Source organism: Oryzias melastigma, linkage group LG1 (genome assembly GCF_002922805.2).
Source record: "Oryzias melastigma strain HK-1 linkage group LG1, ASM292280v2, whole genome shotgun sequence".
Taxonomy (NCBI): Eukaryota; Metazoa; Chordata; class Actinopteri; order Beloniformes; family Adrianichthyidae; genus Oryzias; species Oryzias melastigma.
Window position 1 is genome coordinate 192,362 of NC_050512.1, and position 18,963 is coordinate 211,324.

At 40.2% G+C, this 18,963-nt stretch overlaps 2 protein-coding genes across 5 annotated transcripts; one reads left to right on the forward strand and one right to left on the reverse strand.

The window, feature by feature from the left end:
- Positions 1–1,825: 1,825 nt before the first annotated feature.
- tmem186 (transmembrane protein 186) lies at positions 1,826–4,792 on the reverse strand. 2 transcript variants are annotated; one of them, XM_036214955.1, is made up of 2 exons: positions 4,656–4,792; positions 1,826–2,549 (listed from the first exon to the last, which is right to left on the reverse strand). In XM_036214955.1, the coding sequence occupies exon 2, from the start codon at positions 2,547–2,549 to the stop codon at positions 1,896–1,898; it is 654 nt and encodes a 217-aa protein (XP_036070848.1). In that variant the 5' UTR covers positions 4,656–4,792; the 3' UTR covers positions 1,826–1,895. The 2 variants fall into 2 exon arrangements, with proteins under 2 accessions (XP_036070848.1, XP_024115544.1); XM_024259776.2 differs by lacking the exon at positions 4,656–4,792 and adding an exon at positions 3,815–3,968.
- On the forward strand, positions 4,048–18,134 carry gde1 (glycerophosphodiester phosphodiesterase 1). Of its 3 annotated transcripts, none has more exons than XM_024259775.2 (7): positions 4,048–4,184; positions 4,796–4,947; positions 7,640–7,815; positions 13,242–13,347; positions 16,230–16,322; positions 16,460–16,671; positions 17,686–17,833. In XM_024259775.2, the coding sequence occupies exons 2-7, from the start codon at positions 4,798–4,800 to the stop codon at positions 17,831–17,833; spliced, it is 885 nt and encodes a 294-aa protein (XP_024115543.1). In that variant the 5' UTR covers positions 4,048–4,184; positions 4,796–4,797. The 3 variants fall into 3 exon arrangements, with proteins under 3 accessions (XP_024115543.1, XP_024115542.1, XP_036070775.1); XM_024259774.1 differs by lacking the exon at positions 4,048–4,184 and adding an exon at positions 4,531–4,597; XM_036214882.1 differs by lacking the exon at positions 4,048–4,184 and adding an exon at positions 4,548–4,698 and having other exon boundaries at positions 17,686–18,134.
- Positions 18,135–18,963: the final 829 nt, after the last annotated feature.

The window sequence follows — 18,963 nt, forward strand, 5'->3', positions numbered from 1 at the left end:
GATTTGTTTTATAACACTAATATTTTGTCCCAAACAGTTTTAAAAGAAGCTTAATAATTCCATCCGTCCATCCATCTTCTTCCACTTCATCAGGGACCGGGTCGCGGGGGCAGCAGTCCAAGCAAAGATGCCCAGACTTCCCTCTCCCCGGCCACTTCCTCCAGCTCCTCTGGGGGGACCCTGAGGCGTTCCCAGGCCAGCCGAGAAACATAGTCTCTCCAGCGTGTCCTGGGTCTTCCCCGGGGCCTCCGCCCAGTGGGACATGCCCGGAACACCTCACCAGGGAGGCGTCCAGGAGGCATCCGGACCAGATGCCCGAGCCACCTGAACTGGTTCCTCTCGATGTGGAGGAGAAGTGGCTCTACTCCGATACAATATACTTTATTTAGGAGTTTATTGTTATATTTGTATATTTTTCCACATTTTCGACACAAAACAACAGCTTTTTGTGTTAAAAAAAAAAGACTTTTTTGTCTAATTTAAGGTAAGAAATGTGATTTATGAAAGTGACTTTATTATGGAAGCATGTAACAATGAACAGAATAGTTGAATAGTTGTTGCTTCTACAGCAGTTTTTTGGGGCCACAGATTCTGGCAGGCTGGATCAGCAGCAACCCAACAGAATCCGTTCTCCCTCTCGTTGTTTTACATAGAATACGTGGGAAAAAAAATAAAAAATGACCATAAACTCCCAAATGCACTAGAAAAAACTATATTGTTATCATCCACTTTCTGGGACAGAATATGAGTGTTATGAAACAAATCAATGATGCCTGAGAGCGGGGAAACACATTCTGACAGGGGGAACGTACCTTTGCGTAACACCGGGTCATTTTCAAAGCCACAACTGTAGCTAGCTTCTGTCACAGTCTTTTTGTAAACATTCTCTGCTGTGCAGCGTAGCCTGGTTGTTGGAGCTTATTGTTACGCTCCTCGCCGGTAAATTTGTCATAGTTTTTATGATTTGTAACATAGTGACGATTATGTTGAATTCTTGGAGCATCGCATTTACCTGCAAATCAGTCACATGACTCTATCCAGCACATGAAGTATAAAGTCAGCTTGAAAGCACTTTTTCTGTTTTTTTTTCCCCAAAAAATTGTGGTTTAATTGCATTGTAGTATATTGTGAATGAGAGGAATGGGAATTGCTCTACTCGCCTTTTCTCCTCGCCAACACGTTTTTTCCTCAAAAGAACCTGCTCTCTCTCCGAATCCCGCTCTGACCCCATTTCTCCTGCCGTCATCATATTCCTTCCTTTCTCCGTGGAGGCAGTGACATCAGTCTAACTCCAAAAGGAGATTCCAACTTTTAATGAAATCAATCAGTACAGTCACATCATCAAACAACTTCAAAATAAAAAGGCAGTTACTAATTTGATTTTTGAAAAATGTCAAGTTTATTGAACCCTGGAGGTTTTTGAATGTGTTTTTTTCCTCATATATTATATATGTTTAGGATTTTTGTGCAATTTGTACACATTTTAATTCCCCCTGACACATTCACTTTGCTGTCTGCCCTCTAGCGGTGAAATGAATAAATTGTACAATTGACACCTATGGGTGTAATGACATTTTTGTTCCTGCAGATGTCGCCAGAAACCACAAAACAAAAGAAAATTTCCAAGCAATGTAGGCCCACAGCTGGTTTGATAACCATCAATTATGATTTATTTAGGGCCACAAAAACTCTCCCCGCGGCCCACACTTTGAGAACCCCTCCCCTAGGGTTTCTTTAATGGCCGAGAAGATTTTTCAGGATTTCTACATGTTCTTTAACTGAGAACAGCATTTATTGATCTTATCATATAAATATCAGTCAAAACTGTATTCTGTAGGATATTTTATTAACTTCTACCTGGCACAACAGTTTTTTCACAGAAAACTTCAAAGAAATTATGTTCCAAAAACTTTCTCAAAGCCCCGTCTATCCACCACCTTTCCAAAATAAACAGAGAAATACAACGTCTCTGGGCTGCTGTACCTCTTAAGCTTGAGTATGGTCTCACTGGCTGAATCTCCAGTATCTCCAATGGTCATAACATCTGAAACAGGAATGTACATATCATGGCGCTTTCCCCAGAAAGTGAGGTGGGAAACTTTAAGCATGGTTTGCGATGGATCAAGGTACATCATCCCCACAACCCTCCTGAAGAAATGGCTGAAAGTGTACAGCATGACTCCAGCAAACACAGCAATTCCAGTGGAGTAGCTGACCAAAAAGAAGGAGGCGGCTCCCTGGAAATAGAGGACATACACTGGAGGTAAGATGACAGCAGTGATGGCAGTCTGGATGAGTTTGAGTCTCGACACCGCTCGAAGGAGCTTAATGTGTGGCAGGGTGTAAATCATTGAATATTTCTGCGTCGTTGAGTCGTAGTGTCTGATCAAAGCGGGAACTGTAGCTCCAACAGGTCCAGGACGGATCTGAACTGATGAGGAACGCAGAGGACACTCCAAGGTGCAAGAAATCCGTCCGGAGAGCAAACAAGACCCTCTGCTGCATGATAGAACGTGGGACGTCAGCCTCCGCAGCAACACCGACTTCATCTGAGAAAAATAACATGACTTAGAGTACAGACTGTTGAGGGATGGAGTCAACGGTTTTCCTAGATGCGAATAAAATCATTTAAAGCTACTGATGTGATGTTGGTCTGTTTTAAATCATCATAAATGGTCAGTAAAATCTGTGAAAACTAAGACTGAAAAGTGAAACTCACAGCAATAAACTACCAATAGTGAGTAGAAAAAACACTGATTTTTAATAGGTCATCATTTTGGGGTAGTTTGGTGTATATTGAAAAAACATTGGAAAAACAAACTTCCCTAATTGTGATTTTGAATATAATTATTGTGTTGAATTCATTTTTTCTTTTTGTCTATATTGTGTCAGTTTATCTATTGAGTTCAATAAACAACTAATGTTCCTTAGCTTCAAAATTCAAACCAGACGTGCCAGATGGATTTATTGGATTTTAAAAACTAGTAAGTACCCCTTCAATCATCTATTTCTACAGCGTTCTCAGGGTCTTTTAACCTTTTAACACCTGAGCCAACCCCCGTGGTGCATAAAACACAAAATCTTGCCGCTTTTCTCCTTCAGAATTTGCTGGAGTGATCCTAATAACGGTTGAAAAATGACAGTATTTTCAATTTTTGTGAAAAAAAATAAACAGCAAAAAGTTGTTTTTAACTACTTTAATGACTAGATGTAATCTGTATAGTTAAGATATTTTATCTGTCAGCTCTTTTTTTAAAATGTGTGTGTGTGTGTGTGTGTTTTTGTCTGCTTTTATTTTACAACATTTTGAATAGAGAAATATACTCAGAAAATCCGTTTTGATCTTAATTGTCTATATATGCCCCTCAATTATCAGGAAAAGGTCAAGGTAAAACACCAAAAACAGGATTCTAATTGGAGTGGGTCTTTAAAGCCTCAACATGTAGAAATCTAAATTTCTCAGAGAAATGTATGTGTATGTGAAATTATGTGCTTGAATGCCATTGTGGAGAAACTGCATTCAAATTGTACATATAGATTGTTTTAATTCCACTAAAATCTGCATTTAAATTTAATAATACTGTTTTCAACTCGTTATTAGAGGTTATTGAGTCACTCTGACTACTGGGTTGGAAAGGTATGCAAAGCTATGAAGAACATGGGAAGCCTGCTCTTTCCTTCTAATCAGGATCAGAGCCAAACACGAGCACACCTTCAACAACCACGCTGACAAACGGCTCCGAGGAACCAGCAGCTGGAGGTTCATCCATCATTTAGGAGCTAAACACATCAGTCACTTTGAAAAGACACTCACCGTGGCAGGAGGCAAGGGCATTAGAGAAAACGAAGCAGCATAGTCGGGAGCAGGAAGTAATCTATAGAAAATAACCCTGACCCGGAAGTGTTTTCTTAGTAACTTTATTCACTCTTGTCAGTACTCGATTCCCTTTACCTAACCACGCCCATACCCGTATTTCTTTGCATTTTGTTCTATGGGTGCTTTAAATTTCATACAATGTTTTTCCTTTGATTTTTTCCCCCGTTATGTTGACTAATATATAACTGCTTTTATTTGGTTAACTACACGGTTTAATTTTGTCCCCCGACATACTTTTGACCTGACGGAACGAGCACTTCCGTTCCGGCCAGAGACTACCAGCGGTGCGGCGACTGTTCACTGCTGGGTTTGTAGACCATACACCGTGTAGTCCATTATTATGCAGACTGTTTAATGACGCTTTCTTTACCCTTATTCAGGGGGATCTTCAATAAAGTTGAAGTTCTCTTAGCCTTTTGTGTCACACTCTAAAACCTCCGGGTGGAAAACTAAACAAGTAATTCCTATTTTCTTGAGTTGCCATTTTTTTGTTCATCTTGTTCTTCAAAATAAAGTTACTTTCTTCAAAATTAAATTGCTATCTTTTCTAATTATATTAAATAATATATTTATATTTTTTCCAAAATAAAATTTTAATTATTTTGTTAAAACATTGTTTTCCAATCGCGCTTTTTATCTGCAGGCGCTTTTTCAGTGAAGCGCGTTCGATGCTGTTACAACTCAGATGGGCGGAGCTCCAGGCTCTAGGAGCACTGACAGGTTAGAATGTGCCGGTAACACGCGGGCGGTGCTTCTTCTCCCACAGCTGTATACATACAGGATCAGAGAACGGAGGAGCGATGCTTCAGCTGGGGGACGAGGTCACCCTCCACTCCTTCGTCTTCCTAGTTGTCTTAATGGCCACCCGGAGTCCACTATGGTCTGCCGTCCTCACTACTTCCTTATACGTTTTTCTAGCCATGTTTCGCTTCCCCCAAGTGGCGAGCAGCCGAGCCCGTCTTGTGCTGCATCCGGCGGTGCGCGGGGCGGACAGCGCCCGTGTGTCGGTGATCGCTCACAGGGGCGGAGCGCACGACGCACCGGAGAACACCCTCGCTGCCATAAGAGAGGTCAGATTCATTTGTGTTTTCATGGTGACACTCTTGACCTGTGTCGTGTGGAGATAGTGTTTCTGTCGGTGTTCAGTTGATAAACTGTTAAGACCCACTCATAGGAAAATTGTGTTTTTAACATGTTCGTGTTGCATTTTACTGATGATGGATGACGTGTGAAGGAAATTAAGCTAGAAATTGCATTTCTGTGTATTTTTTTCTATTCAAATCGCTCTGAATCAAGAGCAGACAACTGTTTGAAAAAGATTGTGTTTGTGATGTACTCTAGGCGGACCTCTGCTCTGCTCTATACTGATGCATCCACTTGCAGACAAATTATAACACTTTACTACCTTTCAAAGGTTTCCTCTCGTGCTGATTTTGGCTTGATAATTATCTCTACTGACAGTATGAGGAGATTCCTTAACCCTACAGAAGTTGCACAGGTTGTCCAACTTCTCCAGGATGGCACATCCACACGTGCTGCAGCAAGAAGGTTTAATGTGTCTCCCAGCACAATCTCCAGAACATGGAGGAGATTTCAGGAGACTGGTGGTTATTCTGGGAGAGCTGGACAGGGCCGTAGAAGGTCCTCAACCCCTCAGCAGGACCCATACCTGCTCCTTTGTGCAAGGAGGAACAGGCTGAGCACTGCTCGTGCCCTACAGAATGACCTCCAGAGGCCCACTGGTGTGAATGTCTCTACCCAAACAATCAGGAACAGACTTCATGAAGGTGGCCTGAGGGCCCCACGTCCTGTAGTGGGCCCTGTGCTCACTGCCCAGCACCGTGGAGCTCCACTGGCATTTGCTCAAGAGCACCAGAATTGGCAAGTCCACCACTGGCGCCCTGTACTTTTCACAGACGAGAGCAGGTTCACCCTGAGCACCTGTGATAGACGTGAAAGAGTCTGGAGAAGACAAGGAGAACGTTATGCTGCCTGCAACGTGGTTCAACATGACAGGTTTGGTGGTGGGTCAGTGATGGTCTGGGGAGGCATATCCATGGAGGGACGCACAGACCTCTACTGCCTAGGAAATGGTGCTCTGACTGCCATAAGGTATCCAGATGAAATCCTTGAACCCATTGTCAGACCCTACGCTGGTGCAGTAGGTCCTGGTTTCCTCCTAATGCACGACAATGCCCGGCCTCACGTGTCAAGAGTATGCAGGCAGTACCTGGAGGATGAAGGAATTGAAACAATTGAATGGCCTTCACCATCCCCTGACTTAAACCCAATAGAACATCTCTGGGACATTATGTTTGGGTCCATTAGGCGCCGCCAGGTTGCTCCTCAGACTGTACAACAACTCAGGGATGCCCTCACAGATCTGGGAGGAAATGCCATAAGACACCATCCGTTGTCTCATTAGGAGCATGCCCCCACGTTGTCAAGCATGCATACAAGCTGGTGGGGGCCACACAAGATACTGAAAAGCATTTTGAGTTGCAGAAATTAAGCTTTTTAAAAAAAATGGACTAGCCTGCCACATCTTCATTTCACTCTGATGTTATGGTGTCTACACAATTGAGCCTCTGTAGGCTGAAAACTTTTATTTCCATTAAAAGACTTGGCATCCTTTTGTTCCTAAGACACTGCCCTGTCGTTATTTGTATAGATATCCAACTTCATATTGAGATCTGTTGTATTTAATGTGTTTCTGTAAAGTGCTCCTTTAATTTTTGAGAGCAGTATATAAGCTAAACTCCAAAATAACCTAAAAAGCCTTAATAAATGCCAAAATAGTCCAAAAAGCTAGCAGAATGGCATTATAACTTTCAATTTACTACACTCTCACTTCATATAATATAAATTAATGAATGGTGAACTATTACATTTTTCGTCAGCGTTTTTAATAGTCGATCATGGCAGCCCTAGGATTAACCTATAACATTTTGGGGTTCGGTGTCTTTCCCAACGACACATGAACAGACAGGGCAGGAACTGAACCTTTGACTAGGGTTCCATGCAGCCCAGGGTCAACCCTGGGTCGACCGCTTCACCACAGCCATCTTTGTGTTGCTCGCCTTAGCTTCCACCTGGATCTAAACTGTACAGCTGGATAGCTCGGCTACTGCTCGCCATTTATGATGCACTCGAAATGTTAGGTTGGGTCTATATAATCAATAAAAAATACAGATTTTGGCTAAAAACATCCCAATCATGATTAAAAGAGCGCTTTGAAAATAGATCAAAAGATGACTGAGTGGGACTTTAAAGACATATCAGAAGATATCGTTCTGCCAAATAACTTGTGGTTCAAAACATGAACCAAGGTCATCATCCAATCAGTGATGTTCTATAACACATTTCATGGTTTCTTATCTTTTTACATTTTTGTTTTCATTTTGATTTCTGAAAATTACTTTTGTTTTGCAAAACAATTCCCCAAGGTTTTCTTTTCAGGAATTTTGTTTTGATTTCTGAAAAGTACTTTGGTATTCCAAAACAATTCCCTTTTTTCTACAAGGTTTTCTTTTCAGGAATTTTGCTTTGATTTCTAAAATGTAATGTTTTTTTTAAATTATTTGTTTGGGAGGGAAGGGGTAATTGTGGTTGAGATCTTTAACATGTTTTTGCGTTGAATGATTTGCGCCAGCTTTGACATCCCATCTTGACCTTGGGGTTTTCTCATGGTTCCATGCGATGATTTTGGATTCCAAGAAGAACAATTCCCTGGGTTGAACCTTGACTCTCTGATTGGTACAGGCCAGTAAGAACGGAGCAACAGGCGTGGAGCTGGACCTGGAGTTCTCAGCAGATGGCGTTCCAGTCCTGATGCACGATGATACTGTGGACCGGACCACCGATGGATCCGGACCGCTCTCCCAGATGACCTTTTCAGAACTGAGGAAGCTGGATGCATCTGCTAAACACCGACTCAGGTCAAATGAATTTAAACAACTAAATACACAGTTAAAACCCTTCCACTCTCTTTGGGTCCAGATGACTCCAACCACATATTGATGTGCGATTCCTTCCATGACAAATGTGGACAAAGGTGGACAGGATTTTATGTCTGCCATGGACATTAGTGAAACTCAAAGATCAATGATAAAAAAAAGTTCAGCGCACTGTCTTGTGGGGTCCAGATGACCCCACTTTTAATGGAAACAAGCCAAGGAGAGCGGAAGGGTTAAAGTGAGAAAAAGATGTTCTGCTCTTGAGATATCTGGATCTTTAAGACGTAATTATCTGTAGATTATTAGTTTTTTGTCCATAGTTTGAATATTATAGAACTTGTTTGTTCTGGTTTGTTTGCTTTGTACAAGCTCAGCTCACTGAGAATCTGATTCTAGAGAGGAGTCTGATAGCTGAAGGCTCCGTCTGATGTTATAACTTTTAAATTCTAGAAACATCAGATTTAACTTGCTGTTAACCTGACACTAGTCGTGTTTCCATTAACTTTGAAATTTCTCAAATTGGAATTTCGCTAATAAATTCTCTTAATGGAAACACCACAATTTTGAAAAAACTGGCATTTTTCGAAAAAAAAGTTTTTGGGCTTAAAGGAGGTGGTATTTGGAGCGTATCAAAATAGAGATTTTTTTGCAAAACTATAATGGAAACACTTTTTAAAAAATAAATGCTCTTCTCGGTATGAAGACTCTGCTCTGAGCGCTGCACAGCCGGCGCATCGAGAGGTCCCACAGCGTCACAGGTCTTTAGAAGTTGCAGGTCATATGGAATCGCGCAGCAGCTCCTCCTCCTTTCCTCATCGCTTCATCTGCAGACGCACTTTTGCAGCTTGGAGCCTGAAGTCTTATGAGTGTGAGAGCCGTGACAGAAACTTGAATGGATGTTGTCGTGTTTTCAAACAGAAAAAAGGTCCAGATGCTTTCCTGTTAGAATGCTTTTTTTTTAACCGCTGAACAGACTTCTCTCTCTTCTTAGTTGAGCTGTGCTGCACGCGCCCCAGACAGAGCTGTGACGTCACACAAATGCTCCCTTTTGGTGAATCAAATAAAAAAATACTTGTTCTCATTCATCGCCAAGTTTTTAATGACTTATCCCGTGAGTTGGTTTGTGCTTTATCGCAAAATTATGATTTAATGGAAACAGTGTCATTTTGAAACAGTTTTTTCGAAATTCCTAGAATGTCAATAAAGTTTTGCGCAAATGTGTAATGGAAATGCAGCTAGTAAAGTGTTATTTTATTATTAAGAAATAACACTTTTATTTTCCTGAGGGGACAAAAAAGCCAGAAATGTGTATCTTAGAAATATGGTTAAAGTAGGACTGCCACGATTAATCAAGTATTAAAATTGTCGAAGACTAATTTAATAGTCGATTAGTCGTTACTTTATATTATATGGGGTCAGAGAGTAGTAAAATTGAACAAAGTTGTGAGCGTTCAGCACCAAAAAATGCACTATTCATTCATTATTTGAGTCAGTGAGACTAAAACTTTATCTTTAGTGAAAAATAGTTCCTTGTTTCAGATGATCTCATTAGAGAGATCAGGAATATACTTTCTATCAAACTCATTTTGGCAGGTGACCTTTGACCCTATATATTTAAAATTGATAATAAATTGTTACGTCATCTTGAGGGGCGGGGCACCTGTCAAAACGAGTTTGATGGATGGTGTAGGGTCAAAGGTCACCTGTCAAAATGAGTTTAATGGATGGTGTAGGGTCAAAGGTCACCTGTCAAAACGAGTTTGATGGATGGTGTAGGGTCAAAGGTCACCTGTCAAAACGAGTTTAATGGAAAGTATATTCCTGATCCCTCATTTGATTTAATCTAGTTTTGATACTAGAAACTACTGAAGGACAGAAGCTGCATGATTCGTTAAAAGTTTAATAAACTATCATCTTAATTGCCATTGATTTCAGTTAGTTTAATGCTAATGATGGTTAAGATGTGTGTTTTACATCCACTTTGCGCTTTTCCCCGATTAGTCGACTAATCTGTAAAAATAATAGGTGATTAGTCGACTAATAAAATAATTGTTTGTGGCAGCACTAGGTGGAAGTAGCAGTTCAAACACAAGCTAAAAAGTTTGGGACCCACAACAAAGCTTTGTGGTACACCACAACTGATCAGAGAGTTGGAAAGACCTAATATTTCCACAAGTAAACCAAATTTAAGGCGGTTAAATTGACTTCCTGTACCTGCAAGCTCAGTTCTCTGTAGAGACTCAGAGCCACTGTGTGTTTTGTATCAGTGACATTTCACTAAACAGATTCATGGTCGGAGTGTCTGACCAGGAATTTATGATAATCTTGTAAATCTGCTCCTGTTCTAAGATGAAACCACACTGAGATTCCTGCAGCAGAAAATGTTGGTGTAACCTTCTGCACTCCTTAGCTTGTTTACATTAAAAGTGGGGTCATCTGGACCCCACAAGACAGTGCGCTGAACTTTTTTTTTTTCTCAATGATTTTTGATTTTCACTTGTGTTCATGGCAGACATGAAATCCTGTTCACCTTCATCCACATTTGTCATGAGATGGATAACACGTCAATATGAGGCTGGGGTCATCTGGACCCTACAAGAGAGCAAAAATTCTACAAAACAGACATTAACTTAGCTGATTGAAAATTCAATACAAAGTTTTTGTTAGAAGTGATCATGTCTTCTTTCTAATAAGAAAGGGACTTCATTTCATAAACTTCTACGGTTGCACCTCTCGGCGCATCCGGCCAGAGGTCGCCATGGCAAATCCGCTTTCACTGATTTCCACATGCTCTTCCTGACGCAACCCTGTATTTTATTTAGGCTTCTAAATTTATGAACTTATTCTGCTGCTGATTAAGCTTCAGTTTGATTTTTTATCAAACTTGTTTTAAATAATTGGGGCATATCTGTTTAAGAAAGTGAGAAAACGTCACTAGATAATATTTACAACCTAAGTCTAAAGTGGCTGATAAGAAAACTCTGATGACCCAGCATTCTAGAGGCATTTAAACGCATCACTTAAGGACGAATCTGTGAGACGTCAAAAAAGTCTCGCATCAGATTTGTGTGTTGATGAGGTCTTGTGCTTGCATAACAAGCCATCCGTATGTATTTTTTAAAGATTTGTGCATGTAATTAGTTTCAAGGTGTTTCATTTTAATTTGTGCATGTGAAAATTGTATTTTTTTTTATTTCAAAATTTTTGTACTTATGCACAAATTGTATCGTATGAGTTAAAAATCAAGAATGCACAAATTGGGGTGATACTTACGAGGCCGGCTGGAGGATGACGTCATAAAATTAGCATAAAATGACCATTAAAAGAAGCAAAAGAATCGAACACAACAGCCGTCATAAGCAGTGGGACCGTTTTGACCGTTTGATCTTCATATTTTTAGTTACAAACTATTATTTCTTTGTTTTTACATATCATTTCCACAAAATATTACACAGTGATTCCAAAACGAACCTGAAACTGTACTAAGGTTAAAGGCCAAACTTTCTGATAAATTATAGCTTATGATGACTTTTTGATGATTAACCTTAGTTTGAGATTGCAGGAGTTCTTTTTGTTAAGAAATGCTCAAATTTAGGTAGATAGAAGGAAAAAGACTATTTCTGCTGATAGACTTTTTCTTTATTGTATTTTTTTTTCTTAAAATAAAGTTTCTGCATTTTCCCACAGTCCCACCGTCAACTGTCTGGGGGATAAATATTACTTAAGGTTTTTTTTGGCCGTCCAAAGAGCCTGAACGTATTTGAAGCACCTGGCTCTAAAATGATGTCATCATTCAGATTTGCAGAGGAACTTTTTTTGCATCACTTTTATCTATACATTTTCCTAAACCTTTTAAATCTAGTTTAATCATGAGCTTCTCTTTATGGGTTTGAATTGTATTCTGTCTCTGTTATTTATTATTAGTGACCATTTTAACTGTTTTCCTGGCTGGAAGCTGCGTGTAGAAATCATGATCCAGCCAGTAGGTTTAGCGATCTAAAGGCATTATCAGATACCTGCTGAAGGGACAATACTGCAGTTAAAGTTACTTAAAAGATGAGCTTCTCATGGATCCATTTAGATCAGGGTGATGTCACAATGTGAGAGCCTACTTGTTTTTATGGATTGGGAGGGGCTGGTGCTCAGAAAACAAGCTGTACACCAGGGGTGTCAAACTCAATCACACAAGGGGCCAAAATCCAAAACACACCTTAGATCGCGGGCAGAAGAGGATAAACATTTATTAAACACTCTAAAAATACACTTTTAAAACTTTAAAACTGTAACTTTTAACATAATTATTAACTATATATATATATATATATATACCATTAACTGCAATAATGCTAGTGTGAATCCTGTAAGCTGAATTTGACCGCTGAAAATGCTAGTTCTGATAGCTGAAGATTCTGAAATTGATGGTTAAAAACACTGAAGCTGATAGCCAGCTAAAATATGAGCTAAACTGGTCTAAAAAAAAAACGTAGGTTAGCCAAAATAATAATAAAACTTCAAAAAAATTAAACTTGTAAATTGCCCAATAAACTCAAAAAGCCTAAATTAGCCAAAACAGCTAGCATGTAGCTGAAATATTAGCTAAACTCCAAAATAACCAAACAAATCGTAGTAAATGTCAAAATAATCCAAAAAGCTAACAGAATGCCAATTTTTAAAACTTTAACATAATTATGAATAATAAAAAGACAGGAATATTATTCCAAAATAAATCAACTTAAACACTAAATAACTTTCAATATTTTACTCTCCATAAAAATATGTTTTGTCAAAATGATTTAAGTTAGAAATGAGCACAAGATAAACAAGATAACATTGGATCATTAATACCAATAAAATAAAATGATCTGGAGGGCCGGATAGAATTACCTGGAGGGCCGGATCCGGCCCCCGGGCCTTTACACATTTGATTAGATCAATCAAATGAATTCAATGTACAGATCTGCTGCATTAATGCTGCAACAATGTGGTGAAAACTTTTACCTTGAATGAACAATGAACTACATGGAGGTCAGACTTTGCTCCTCAGCATCCAAATGACAGAACTCTAAAACTTGACTCTCATAGAATGCATTTACACGAACCAAAACTCTGATCTTTGAGCTGGAAGTTTGCGTTTTTGTGTTTTGATGTAGAAAATACAAACACAACACAAGACTTCCTCTGTCATAATCATCACACAAGACTAGTGAAACACAGATTCACTGCTGTTTTAAACACGTCATTGGCTCACAGGCCTCATCGCTGTTCCAATAATGAAAATATGAAGAGTTACTTCTGAAGACTTGGGTTTTGCAAAGATCCTCCACCTAGTTTGTTCACCAAAAGAATGACTCGATTTACAGAAGCATTTGGGTTAATAAGATTTGTTATTTTCTATGTCTCATCTGCAGGTACAAGTTTGCTGGAGAGAAGATCCCAACTTTGGTAGAAGCAGTAGAGGAATGCATTAAACTGCAGCTCAGCATCTACTTCGATGTCAAAGGTCATCCAGATGAGGTGAATCCTGCTCAGCCAGTGAACAGACTTGAACATGTGGAACATGGTAGTTGATTGAATTGATCTGCATGATGTCGACATTGGACAAGAGAACAGACCAGAAGGAACAAAGAAAGAGGGTCTGACATTTATTAGAAGACGCAGGACACTATTTTCATCATCAGGATCCATTTCATTCCTTTACTTGCATGTTAAATTTCATTTTTAGATATAAAAGGATAAAGTTCTTTTCTGCATCAATTCACTTTTCCCCACAGCAATTTAACCATTGACTATAAATGAGAACTGGTATGAGTGGCCCCTCCTCCCCTGGTGTTCCAAACAGGAAGTACCTGCTGGCTCCAAGAAGCCAAGATCTCATTGACTTCTATATAGAAATAAACAGTAGTTACTCAGTCATTCTCTTGGCCCCCACATCCAACGTTCAAAACTTCTGTAACTTCCAAAAAGCTTGCTCTTGGTGATAGCGATTGCCATAGAAACAATGACCCAGTCCAACTTTGACCAATCACTGCTTACTGATGCCATCTGGCTCCAACATGGCGGCGTCCATATCACCAAGAGAAAAAAAGGTGCCTGAACTGATGTAATGTAGTTGTAGATGGAATTACTGGAACTATTAAAATAGTCAACGACTAATTTAATAGTCAATTAGTCATTACTTTATATTATATGGAATGTAGTAAAGTTAAAAGTTATAATGACATTATGATAGCTTTATGGACTATTTTGGCTTTTATTAAGATTTTTTTAGATAATATTTCTGCTAAATACTAGCTGTTTAGACTAATTTACGCTTTTTTAAAAAGTTTTTTAGGCTGTTTTGGAGTTAGCCTAATATTTACACGCTGCCTGTTTTGGCCAAATTAGGCATTTTTTCAGTTTTTTAGGATATTTTGAAGTTTAGCTATTTTTAAGCTACATGCTGGCTGTTTTAGCTAATTTAGGTTTTTTTCAGTTTCTTTAGGCTAATTTGGAGTTTAGCTAATATTTCAGCTGCATGCTAGCTATTTTGGCTAACTTAGGCTTTTTTAGACTAATCTGGCATTTAGCTAATTTTTTAGCTGGCTATTATCTTCACCATTACCAGCTATTAGCTTCAGTGATTTCAACTATCAGCTTCAGTGTTTTTAGCTATCACTTTCAGCATCTTCAGCTATCAGCACTAGCTTCTTCAGCAGCCAAATTCAGCTTACAGCATTCACACTAGCATTATCACAGGTAATGCTGTATATCTAGTTTTTAGTTAGTTTATTGATGGTTAAGATGAGTGTTTTATTTCCGCTTTGAGCATGATCCGATTCGTCAACTACGAGAAAAAATAAAAGGGTGAATAGTTGACTATTAAAAAATCGTTTCTGGCAGCACTAGAGTGGATTTACCTAAAGAAACGATCTCCTTCATTCTCCTCATGATGAGTATGAAAGTTGGATCTGCTATATATAAAAAAACAAGAAAGGCAAGACAAGATGGAAAGTTGTGAATTTACTGAAACAAAACGTTTCCTCACTTCTCAGTATCTGCATTTGTCTTCATTCACAACAACCGTATATGTTGCACAATAATGTAATGTACGGAAGCCGAAAACAGTCTGCCCTACTTTTTTTTTTTTTCTTATCGCTTTCTTGTTATATCGAGATCCACTATCTTGTTATAACGAGATAATCAAGAACGAGTCGCCCCCCTCTTCCTTTCAGAGACACAGAGACTTCACCTGTTTGAAAGCAAAAGCTCTTTTTTGTCTATTTTTTATTTATTAGTGGATCTGTGCTCTTTAAAATCTTAATTCAGTCTCATGCACCAGCGCCTCCCTTAATTTCCCCCAAAACCCCGAACAAACATAGACAGATTGTCAGAATTCAGGTCTGCAGAGCGTGTCTGCATGGTGCGTTCACTGAGCTCCGGACATCAGCAGCAAAACAAAGCAGTTTATCAGAGAAAACGTTGAACATCAGAACTGATCCATATATAATCGATTGATTAAATAGTGTAGACATTTTTCTGAAAAACTGCTTTGTTTTCCTGAGGATTGTATAAAAATGACAAAAGCATAGTACCCGCTACTATGCTTTTGTCACTCGGTCCAACTCAAGGAGTTGGACCGAGTGGCTTTTAGAGTCTGCTAATGTCCAGAGTTCATTGAACACATGCGTAGATTCTCGTCGGCGCTGTGATCTGTCAGTCAGCCTATTCGGAGGTTTGGGAGGAATAAAGGGAGGAGGGCTGGTGCATGAGACGGATTGAAGGCGTTTGAGGAGCGGAGACCCATTAATAAAATAATTACAGAAAATAGGAGTGTTCTTCTGCAGTTTTTCTTGTTAACCACAAAATAAATAGACTTAAAACAGATGAAGTCTCATTATTTCCCTGCGGGATACTCCCTTCTTCATTATTGATTATCTTTGTTATTATGTCGTTTTCTCAAGAAAACCAAGTTGGTTTTCTCGTGATAACGAGATATCATCTCAAGATATCCCATTATCATGAGAAAACGATTAAAAAAGTAGGGCAGGCCGTTTTCGGGCTTCCGTACTAATGTTATGGATGTGAATTAAATTATGCCATTCAAAATACTAATTTTTTTATTTATTATTATTTTTAAATATTTCAAAATATTTCATGTATTCTTTGCTCAACACATTTTAAAACCCATAAGAACCCATGGTGACGTCAGTGTAACAGAAACATTTCTGAAATGTTTTCTGTGGTCAACTTGGTTTGTGTTTTTTTCCCACATAATTTTATTTTTAAGGGAAACTTAAAACTATGCATCTATGATGGTGTTTATACCATCACAAATGCTAGCTTCAACCAAAGGAACACAACAATCACAACCTGACGGCTGACTGACCTTCACTCATGTGTTCTTTATTTCTACTCAGGCAGCTGCAGCTCTTAAACACTTGTATAGGAAACACCCGGTCCTGTACAACAGCAGCATTGTCTGCTCCTTCGAACCCAAAGTCATCTACAGGGTAAGGAGCCTCCTGGACACAGCCAGACGTGGCTGCTGTATGTAAACCAACAGGCTGCAGTCAGCAGAACGAAGCTGCAGGATTGTTGTATGAGATGAAAACCTGAACAGCTCTGCTGTGTCTGAACCTTTTCTTAGATGAGACAGAGTGACCCTGAGGTGGTCACAGCATTGACTCACAGACCGTGGAGCCTGAGCCGTTTGGGAGATGGTACCCCACGTTTCTCATCACCATGGAAACAATACTGGATGACACTAATGGATGTGTTATTGGACTGGGCCCATCATCACGTGCTGTGGAGGTTGTGTGGCATATCGGCCTTCCTGATGCAGAAGGACTTTGTGTCACCGTGAGTTCCTCCAAGCACATAAACACTAAACACAACATGAGGCTGGTGAAGTCTGTGTCTGAACTACGAGTGTGTTTCAACCAGACTTGAGAGTTTAGTATCCTGGCCGACATGGCTCACATAAATGTAAAAGCCGCAACACGACGATAAAACTCAAAGCACAACAACAAAAGCCGAAATGGAACGACAAGAACGGAAGCACGGTGACAAAAGCCACAACACAACAACAAAAGCCAAAGCACGGTGACAAAAACCACAACACAGTGGAAATTAATAACTGAATTTTTTCTCTTTTTTTCCAAGTTTCATTCAGTGTCGAGCGATTGTTGGCACTGCTTGACACTTTGAGCATTAACCTGAGTGTGGATAAATAAAAATAAAGCTGGGGGGTCTTTTTCTTTTAACCAACCATTGTGTTCTTTTTATTATTGCCTTGATTTGAAATGTGGAAAGATATGTCTGCAGGGGTCTGGCAGAGCAAGCACGCGTCGCCACCCAGTGTCTGACTGAGCATACAACACCGCTCAGGCTGCCCGTCTCAGCGGAGGTCGCTGTGCTGGTCGGGGGGTTGGCTGCCTGGCAAACAGAGATCCGCCGATGAGGGGCTCTCTGTTTTCCGGCATGCAATTGGAGCGACCACCATCGTGGCCAACGATTCTCTTTGTTGGTCACCGAACCCGCGGCCAGCCAGCATAGCGACCTCTAGGGGCTGGCAGCAGCCTGGGCGGCGACGTTCGCTTGCTCTGCTGGATCCCAGGCAGACAGAGCTTTCCAGCTAAATGAAACTTAAAAAAAAAAAGTTAGTTATTCATTTCTGTTGGGAATCATTTCAGTTGTGTTGTGGCTTTTGTCATCTCATTATGGCTTTTGTTGTTGTGTTGTGGCTTTTGCATTTATGTGAGCCGTCTCAGCCACCGTAGTTTAGTGCTGAATGTTAGAAAGCAGTCTTGTTCAAGGTTCCTGCTGGCTGTGCCTCTCTCTTAAAGCGCTGTCTGCTCCTGTCTGTTCCTGCAGCGACTACGTTCAGTTCTGGGCTCAGAGAGGCGTGGAGGTTGTAGCTTGGACCGTCAACACACACGTGGAAAAAGAGTACTTTGAGAACGTGTTATGCATCAGCTACATCACAGACAGCCTCGTTGAAGACTCTGAACCTCACTTCTGAGGAACACACGAACCCAACAAGCAAAGTGTTTACCAGCAGTCATAAATGTACCAGAGAACGTCTCCCTCCATTGTGATCTGAGGTGAAAGAAGAAAGACTGCGTTGTTGGTGTTGTCACTTAACAGTACAAGTTTGTATTTTGCTCTGTAGTATTGTACTGTTCTCACCTGTTCCTCTCAAGTTTGCAAAGAACAGATCAGCCAATTAAAGCACAACAGAAAATGAATCATAAATGAAAATTTCATAATTCTCAAAAGAAGTCAAAATATTGCTAACCAATAAATAGAGATTTTAATTCAAAGAAATGTGTGCTTTTGTTTGAGAGTTTAAGAGTTTAAAAGTATAAATAAAAGGTTTCCAGTGGGCGGGGTTTGGCTTCATTTTAAAGTGGGCGTGACGGTGTAAGCATTCAGCACATGAATCAACACTTCTGATTCAAGTACATCAAAGAACACGCTAAAGTTCTGATGTTTCTATGAACATTTGGATACAGTGTTGGCAGTTTGAGATAATGAAAAACTGACATCACAGCTACTAGATTCAGCAATCAGGACTTGAATATTTATTCTTCCTTCTCGTTTCTGTCTATGGTGTATTTGTCGTTGTGTTTAAAGACTGTGGTGTTCTGACAACACATTCTCACTGCCAACTCGTCACATATTGGCGTTGGGTTAAGGACCCCTCCGTGTCCCTTTTTGACGTCTTGGGTGTCCCCAAGTCGTTTTTCGACATACTGGCTGCTCCCATTAAATCATGGATCCCCAACCTTTGGGCTGCGAACCATAACGGGTCCAGTACTGCGACGCGGAATGCACCGGTAGCCAAACCCACTACTGCTACTCTAACCCAACACCAGATGCGCTAATAGACAGGGCACCGGACACGAACTGGTATCTGATGCGCTACCGGGAGCGAACCGGACACTGTACCGGACGCAATCTGGTACCTTGTCCGGTTAGGGTACTGGTACCGTAACCGGACATGGTACCGGATGTGGTATTAGACGCTGTACCGGACCTGAACCCTTACCAGATCAGTGGCCTTGTGGTAGAGTGTCTGCCCTGAGACTGGAAGGTTGTGAGTTCAAATCCCAGCTGAGTTAAATCAAAGACTGGGACCCGGTGCCTTCC

What these genes read in the sequence shown, in the direction of transcription:
- gde1 (XM_036214882.1), top strand. Translation starts at nt 4,563, where the DNA reads ATGGGCGGAGCTCCAGGCTCTAGGAGCACTGACAGGTTAGAATGTGCC. An exon ending in TCAAAGGTCATCCAGATGAG is followed by an intron (nt 13,348 to 16,229) that starts GTGAATCCTGCT and finishes ATTTCTACTCAG; the next exon opens with GCAGCTGCAGCTCTTAAACA. An exon ending in CAGAAGGACTTTGTGTCACC is followed by an intron (nt 16,672 to 17,685) that starts GTGAGTTCCTCC and finishes CTGTTCCTGCAG; the next exon opens with CGACTACGTTCAGTTCTGGG.
- tmem186 (XM_024259776.2), bottom strand. Translation starts at nt 3,835, where the DNA reads ATGCCCTTGCCTCCTGCCACG. An exon ending in TGCCCTTGCCTCCTGCCACG is followed by an intron (nt 2,550 to 3,814) that starts GTGAGTGTCTTT and finishes TATTTTTCTCAG; the next exon opens with ATGAAGTCGGTGTTGCTGCG.